This window comes from Quercus suber, unplaced genomic scaffold (assembly GCF_002906115.3).
Source record: "Quercus suber isolate HL8 unplaced genomic scaffold, Cork oak 2.0 scaffold_565, whole genome shotgun sequence".
NCBI classification, from domain to species: Eukaryota; Viridiplantae; Streptophyta; class Magnoliopsida; order Fagales; family Fagaceae; genus Quercus; species Quercus suber.
Genome location: NW_027070010.1, coordinates 458,774 through 467,043, shown reverse-complemented (window position 1 = coordinate 467,043; position 8,270 = coordinate 458,774). Strand labels below are relative to the sequence as shown.

At 39.9% G+C, this 8,270-nt stretch overlaps 1 protein-coding gene and 1 pseudogene across 1 annotated transcript; both read left to right on the top strand.

The window, feature by feature from the left end:
- Window positions 1–5,596: 5,596 nt before the first annotated feature.
- Window positions 5,597–6,835, top strand: LOC136063719 (uncharacterized). Its single transcript, XM_065764514.1, has one exon. The coding sequence runs from the start codon at window positions 5,597–5,599 to the stop codon at window positions 6,833–6,835; it is 1,239 nt and encodes a 412-aa protein (XP_065620586.1).
- Window positions 6,836–7,390: 555 nt separating this feature from the next.
- Window positions 7,391–8,270, top strand: part of LOC112027229 (uncharacterized) — a 31,588-nt pseudogene continuing 30,708 nt past the window's right edge.

Sequence of the window (8,270 nt, the reverse complement as noted above, 5' to 3'; positions counted from 1 at the left end):
GATATGTACTAAGGTGTTCATGATTGGCTAGTGAATAGTGGTGAGATGGTTATTTATGCCTTTCTCAAAAGGATCAAGTCCGACAGTCAAATAACATGTGACTTCAAGATCAAGACAAAGTGATCAATAACCATAAACATCTTTCCCACACAACATGCACTACAAAGTTCCAACTAGTCAAGTGCAATAAATAAGTTCATTAAAGCTAAACAAGGTACATAAGACATGTTATGTGTAACTAAATTGATCAACCTTGTTTTCAAAAACTGAGAGAAATAATGTCAAACACTTTTTTGCTTTCTTTTACCTTCCCTTTTTTTTTTTTTTTTATTATTAAAAAGAAAACAAATAAATCCTAGAATGAAATGCATGAATGTAATGCAATGCAAATCCTAGAACAAAGAAAAAAAAAAAACAAATAACAATGGTCACAAAGGAATAAGCAATGAAGCACAAGGACTATGTCAGAAAGACTCAATTAGGTCGAGTCTTTTGCATCCAAAACCTTTTAGATGCACCATGAGCATTGGAGTTCTTATTCACATTCGCATGATTTCCAACTCCAGAATTGGAATAAAGGTTCAACGCCTTAACCAATTCACCAATAAATGCCATAGGATCTTGTGCTTGAGGAGCAAGCACCTTTGGTTTATTTGCTCTCTTAGCCGCTTGAAGCTTGTAACAGTTAGGACGAATGTGTTCAGATTTTTCACAATAATGACAAACCCAAGTTGGTTTACCATGCATCTTGTCCTTAGAATGGGTAGAATCCTTAGGTTTAGGTTCTCCTAGGTCAACTCTAATCTTCTTAGGTGGTGAAACTTCTATGGGTTTAACAACCTCACTCACAGGGGGTTTGACAGTTTCACTCACAACCTCACTCACAGAAGGTTCAGAAGAAGAAGAAGGAACAAAGTTCGTGGAATGTGGTGCAAAATCAAAGATGCTTTCAACATATCCTAAACCAGATTTATCAGAAGGATACGTTTGAACACAACATGTGATCAAGTTTAGAACTAGCAGATCTAGCAACAGATAAATCATGTTCTAAAGTTTTAACTTTATCAAGTAAAAGTATGTTCTCAGATTTCACATGGTTCAAAAGATCATTAGCATCAAAAAGTTTAACAAGCAAATTTTTCTTTTCAGGCTCAAGAGAATCAATTTTCTTCAGGCCAAGTTCAACATTCATAGCATTCTTTGCAGTAACTTTGTAAAGTTTATTATAGGCCTTTTAAAGATCTGCATCCTCAGAGAGTTCCCTATCAGAAGGGTTCTTCTCAACAGATATGCTTTCATTGACTACAGTAGTAGCAGTGAAAGCAATGAAGTTTCCATCCTCGTCACATTTAGACTCATCATCAGAAACCTCATTATCACTAAGGGTTACAGCCATAGCTTTACCCTTATTTCTCAATAATGTAGGTTATTCAGATTTAACATGACCATACCCTTGACAACTAAAACACTGAGCACCCAAAGAATTGTTTGAAGATTGACCTACTTTTTCTCTAGGTTTTTCAAAGTTATTAACCTTAGTGGGATCATTCTTCCTAAAGTTTCTGGGTTCAGCAGTGTTTATACCTCTTGTCCTTCTATTTGTATTTCTCAGAAAGTTTCTAAAATTCTTGGCAAGGTAAGCTATCTCTGTAGCAGAGAGCTCATCATCAAATCCACCAACCTCAACATCATCAACAAATTTAAAAGCCATTGATTTAGATTTGTTTTTTTTGGGTAAGTTAAACTCATAGGACTGAAGAGATCCTACAAGCTCATCAACAGGGATGGAGTCCACATCCTTGCTCTCAGTAATGACAGTCACTTTGGGTCTAAAGTTTTCAGTTAAAGATCTAAGTATCTTCCTAACAATTTTAGGTCGATCATAGATTTCACCCAAATTAAAAGCAGCATTAACAATATCATTCAGTTTGGCATAAAATTCATCAAAGGATTCATCATCAGACATCCTAATGTTTTTAAACTTAGAAGTTAATTGCTGCAGTTTGTTTATCTTAACTGCCTTTGTGCCTTCATGCACAGTTTGGAGGATTTTCCAAGCAGTATGAGCAACCTCAACATTAGAGATCCTCTTAAATTCCTCCATAGAAACAGCATTGAAGATGACATTCATAGCTTTGCTATTGAAACCAGCTGCTTCTTTTTCAGAAGTTTGCCACTCACTCACAGGAGTAGTGGACTTCTCCCATTTGTATTCAACGGAATTCCAAATCCTCTCATCAATAGATTTCAGGAATGCTTTCATCCTTACTTTCCAATAAGCATAGTTATTCCCATCAAAGTGAGGAGGAACAACAAGAGAGTGTCCATGCTCCATGACACCAGGGGTCAAGGATCAGCTCAGAGATCAAAAAATCTCAAACAAAAGAGCTACCTGCTCTGATACCACTTGAAAGGTTTTAGACCCCTTAACACACAACTAGATTGAGTAATCTAGTTAATTAGCCAAGTTGTTACTTAGTCAAATTAAGAAATTCTAGGTTAAAACAATCAAACAATCATATCAAGAATATAAAGCAGCGGAATAATAAATAATACAAGATACGATCACCCAGGAAAACCAAACGGATAAAAAACCTGGAGAGGATTTTACCCACCGATCCTCAAGGCAAAACAGAATTCACTATGAAAGAATCGAACTTCATACAAAAGGACTTACAAGCTCCCCGCTCGACTTCCTAATGCTACCTACCAGTAGAACTTACTGACACGATCCCGTGCAAGCTCCGAATCCACGGACTCCTTCTTTCTTGAATTCTTCAATCAGCTACAAGCACCCATGCTTGATATTTTTTAAACTTCAATGGTAGCAACCAAGTTGATCATCAAGATGTTGAAGTAATCTCTATCTTGAAAACCCTAAACTTTGTGTAAAGGAAAGCTCCTCTAGATCTCACAAGAGATTTACAACAAACAGCAATGTATGAGCAACAATACAACTGGAGAAACTCTAAAAACGTGGTTAGGGTTTTGCCTTATATACCTAGGGCAAAAACATAAAACCCTAAACGTTTAATGAGTTAGGGCTGAGTTGGAAAAACTGCAGAAAACGCAATCTGGTCGACTTTCGATCAATCAAGTCTATTCTTCGATCAATCGAGCCAGACCGAAATGACCCAATGCATCTACAGTCTCTCAATTCCAACTTTACAATAATTAATCAACTTTGAGCAAGCTTAAACAAGACTAAATATATTGTTTTGATCATGGTTTGCCAATATTACAAATTAGAGTTCTAAGTACATAAATTCCTAAACCTTTAGAACCTAATAAGATCCTATGGTGATCTCGTGATCTCAGCGATTTTCGATGCAAATGGAGTGAGTTTTTGAAGATTCCAATGCAGTTTTTGAAGATTCCGATGACATTTGCAAGATCCGGCGACTCCTCTCCACCAACCGAACTGACCCAAGCATCACTAAAACCCGAACCGACTTGACCAATTAACGCCGGCAGTCGGTTTCAGATCCCTCCTCCTTTCACCCGAGGCCGGCGGGTTAGTTCCGGGTTGGGTCCAAAACCAACCCGGCCCGACCCGTGGATAGCCCTGAGTCTAAGACCATTTTATTTTGTCAAGTTTATCTAATATTTTTATTTTTATGCGGTTGTTATTATCTATTTGTTATTATTTTTATAAAAATATTTTAAACTAAATGACTAAACTAAACGCATAGACTTTGTATTAATTTATTATTATTATTTTTTTTGTTTGAGGAAGAACTTTGTATTAATTATTGACATACACAACTACACTCATTCATATATAAAATTATACACTATGTGTTTACTTAACCAATCAAATGCTTGGACAATCACTAATTTTATAATTTTTTTCTTGAATTTTACTAATTTTATAACAAAAAGTTATTATAACATGATAACAATGCACACACATATAACAAACCATCTCGATTTCCTAATTATTAAGTTATATAAATTTATATTGTACACACAAACATCCACACACATCATAATTCACACAAATAACATTATAACAAAAAGTATATACACAATCAATATTAGACACACTCACATACATATTATAAATTTATAAAAAATAATGACACTTACAATTCACAAACACTTACTTTTTACTGGTGGAGTTGGAAATACTTGTAATAAGAGTGTGCAAAATTTAAGTTAGAGTGTGCAAAAATATTTTTATGAATAAATTAAAGTATTAAACTAACAAAAAAAAATTTATATATATATATATGTGTGTGTGTGGGGGGAAAAGGGCCTAGCCCAACATAATGGGCCAAAAGCCCATAGGAGAGCTATTTTGCGACCGAGAAGAAGGAGATGGAAAAGGCAGGGCCCATCTGGAAGTGGGACCCTCAGAAGGAAGAATTATTACTATCCGAAGAGGATATCTCCTGTCCGAAGAGGTTGTAATCCTCTGATGCAAATATTATAAATCAATTGAGTGTGTGAAAGGCCAGAATGACCTTCTGAGGACTCCACCTGATCAAGATAAGCTCTGAGTATGCTGGGAAATGATAAGGATGGAGAAATATTTAAGGGGAAAGCTGCTACCACCGTATTTAATACTCTGCAGCAACTTTTCTGGCCGCATTTATGTGGAGAAGACCTCTGAACAGTGCATTCTAACCTACCGCCACTCACACAGAGCTAAAAGAAGATGCTTAACGTGACATGTACTCAAGCAAACTCGTGGATGTGGAACAAGTGGATGATAGAGATGAAGAGAAGGGTGGCTATATAAAGGAAGGAGGCTCCTAACGAAAAGGAGGAGAAAAAGAAGAACAAAAAGAAAGAAAGAGAGAACTTGACTGTAACCCTAAGACCTTTGTTCATCAGATAAACAATAATATAGCTCTTCGGATTTTCAGGTTTTACGTGTAAATTCATGTTGGCTTGTGTTTAAAAGTTGTGATTCATTGTTGTCAATCCAATACTTAACCTAGCTCTTTTGCCCATACTCTACAAATTTATTATTTTGGGCTTGGGCCACAAATCCTAACCCTACAATTGGCACTGTCTGTGGGAAGAGCTTGAGTGTAAGGGGAAGTAGCAGTAGTTGATCATGGCTGAATCAGGGCAACAACCGGCAGAGTTTGGGGCGTCCCAACATATTGATCCTTTTCTCAATTTGGAGCAGAGGCAAGACCGTGAAGGCAGTGTGCATACACACACTGAACGAACTCAACCTTGTGGCGGAATTCATGTTTCTCATGCAGAGAAAAACATAATGCAAATAGAGATTGAAAGGTTAAGAAGGGAGTTGAGTCATGCGAAAAGAAAACGTGCTGCCTCGCACTCTGATGACGACTTGGATGACGGACAAGACATCACCTATGAGTAGAGGTCTCGAACTCCAATCAACGAATCTTTTTCATATGAGGATGAGCACCCTCGTAAGAAGCAACCTCAAGGGCCACCACCTGGAGGGGTGGGCAATGACGCCATGTGCAAGGCTTTGAATCAAATCTCCAGGTCACCTTTTACGCGCAGGATTGAAAGAGCGAAACTTCCTCGGCGTTTTAATCAGCCAACCTTTACTATTTACAACGGTAAAACTGACCCTATGGAACATGTGAGCCATTTTAACCAAAGGATGGCTGTCTACTCTAGAGATGAAGTTCTGATGTGCAAGGTATTCCCTTCTAGTCTTGGACCTGTGGCCATGAGGTGGTTTGATAACCTGAAAGCAGACTCCATCGATTCTTATCAAGAGCTCACCCAAGTTTTTGGTTCACGTTTCGTCACATGCCGAAGGGTGGCCAGGCCCTTGTCTTCTCTGCTATCCTTAAGCATGCGTGAGGGCGAGTCACTTAAGGCGTATTCGGATAGATATTGGGAGATGTTTAATGATATGGAGGGCAACTTTGATGCAATGGCCTTAGAGACGTTTAAGCTGGGTCTCCCCACTGATCATGGTTTAAGAACATCCTTGTCCGACAAGCCTGTCACTAACATGCGTCAGCTTATGGACCGTATTGAGAAATACAAAAGGGTTGAAGAAGATCAGCAACAAGGGAAGGGTAAGGATAAAGTTACCCCCCAGGACAGGAAGGACTTCAGGTCGGATCGTTATAACAACAGTAAGCCGAGGAGAGATTTCGCCGGGCAGTCAGGCTCAGCAAATGCTCAAGCAGTCAATACAGTGTTCAAAGAGCCCGTTCATCAAGTTCTGGAAAAGATCAAGAACGAGTCATTCTTTAGGTGGCCGAGTAAAATGGTAGGAAACCCTGAGAGACGCAATCACAATCTCTATTGTCAATACCACCAAGATCATGGGCATGCCACTAAAGACTGCAGAAGTTTGTGGGATCATTTGGACCAGCTGGTCCGTGAAGGCAGGTTGAGGCATCTTTTGCACCATTCCAGTGGCCGAGGAAGTCAAGCGAATTTTGAGTCCGAAAAGAGAGATTCTAAGAAACCCCCATTAGGTACTATTAACGTCATTTTTGCAGCGCCAGGAAGAACAGGGTCCTGTCCGACCAAGGTTATGTCAGTGGCTCGGTTACCAGTAGGGGATATTGGCCGAGATTCGAGGAGCTCTAGACAGGCTGCCCCGCCCGTTTTAGGCTTTTCAGACGAAGATAAAGCTGGGACCATTCAGCCTCACGATGACGCTTTGGTAGTCACACTCAGGATTGGGGGATATGATGTGAAGAGGGTGATGGTGGACCAGGGCAGCGCGGTGGAGATCATGTATCCTGACCTCTTTAAGGGGCTGAACCTCACGCTTGATGACTTAACTCCATACTGTTCTCCCTTGTCAGCTTCGAGGGAAGGATGGTTACTCCGAAAGGACAGATACGACTGCCTATACAGATTGGCTCAGAAGTAGTTGAGGTAGACTTCATTATGGTAGATGTCTATTCCCTTATACGGCGATTGTAGCCAAGTCTTGGTTACATACACTAGGGGCTGTTTTCTCCACTCTGCATCAGAAAGTCAAATATTCTTCTAAAGGGTGCGTTTGTGAGATCCGCGGAGATCAATCCTCGGCTAGGCAATGTTTGGTGGCTGCCATACGACACGAACCTAAGATTGAAGCCTCAGCTAGGGTGGAGGGGGACCTATAGCAGTTAAATGGTCGGTTGTCACCCGTCGAGGGTCATGATGAAGGCGTTAAATGCGAGGACTTAGTACAGGTTTTAATTGGGACCAATCCTGAGAGATATTTTCAAATCAGATCTCAAATACCTCAACCAGAGAAAGAAGAGCTAATTGACTTCCTTAAAAGAAATATTGATGTATTCGCCTAGAGTACTTATGAAGCCCCAGGAGTGGACCCGGAGTTCATTTGCCATCATTTGAGGGTTAACCTCTGAGTGTACCAAAGAAGCAACCTCCTCGGTGGCCATCCAAAGAGCATGCTGAGGCAGTCAAGGAAGAGGTGATGAAGCTCAAACAAGCTGGGGCTATTAAAGAAGTTTTTTACCCTGAATGGTTGGCAAATACTGTGGTGGTAAAAAAGAAAAATGGAAAGTGGCGAGTCTGTGTGGACTTCACAGACTTGAATAAAGCTTGTCCTAAGGATCCTTTCCTTATGCCGAAGATTGATCAATTAGTGGATGCTACTGTTGGCCATCCTCGGATGAGTTTCTTGGATGCTTTCCAAGGTTACCATCAGATACCATTAGCCCCAGATGACCAGGAGAAAACTGCTTTTGTTACCCCCATTGTTAATTACCACTATAAAATGATGTCGTTTGGTCTGAAAAATGCAGGTTCTACTTATCAACGAATGATGACCAAGATGTTTGAATCACAATTGGGCAAAAGCATTGAGGTCTATATAGATGACATGGTGGTTAAAAGCAAGGTTATTTCTGAGCATTTGAAGGATCTTAATAACATTTTTGAGACCCTGAGGAGACATAAGTTGCGTTTGAAAGCGTCGAAGTGCTCATTTGGTGTGGGATCAGGCAAATTTTTGGGTTACATGGTAACGCACATGGGAATTGAGGTCAATCCTGATCAGATAAAAGCTATTCAAAATCTACAGCCTCCTCGAAATCCGAAAGAGGTCCAGAAGTTAACGGGGACGACAGCTGCTTTGAACCAGTTCATCTTTAGGTCCGCGGATAGATGTAAACCCTTCTTCTCGCTGATCAACAAGTGGAAGGGATTTGAATGGACTGAAGAATGTGCCTCGGCTTTCCAACAACTTAAAAACTACTTGTCTCGGCCACCAATTATGTCTAGCCCTGAACCAGATGAGGTCTTATTTGCCTATATCGCAGTGGTCCCCCATGCTGTAAGTTTAGTGCTGATAA

Coding starts and splice junctions, on each gene's coding strand:
- LOC136063719 (XM_065764514.1), top strand. CDS start 5,597: ATGGCTGTCTACTCTAGAGATGAAGTTCTGATGTGCAAGGTATTCCCT.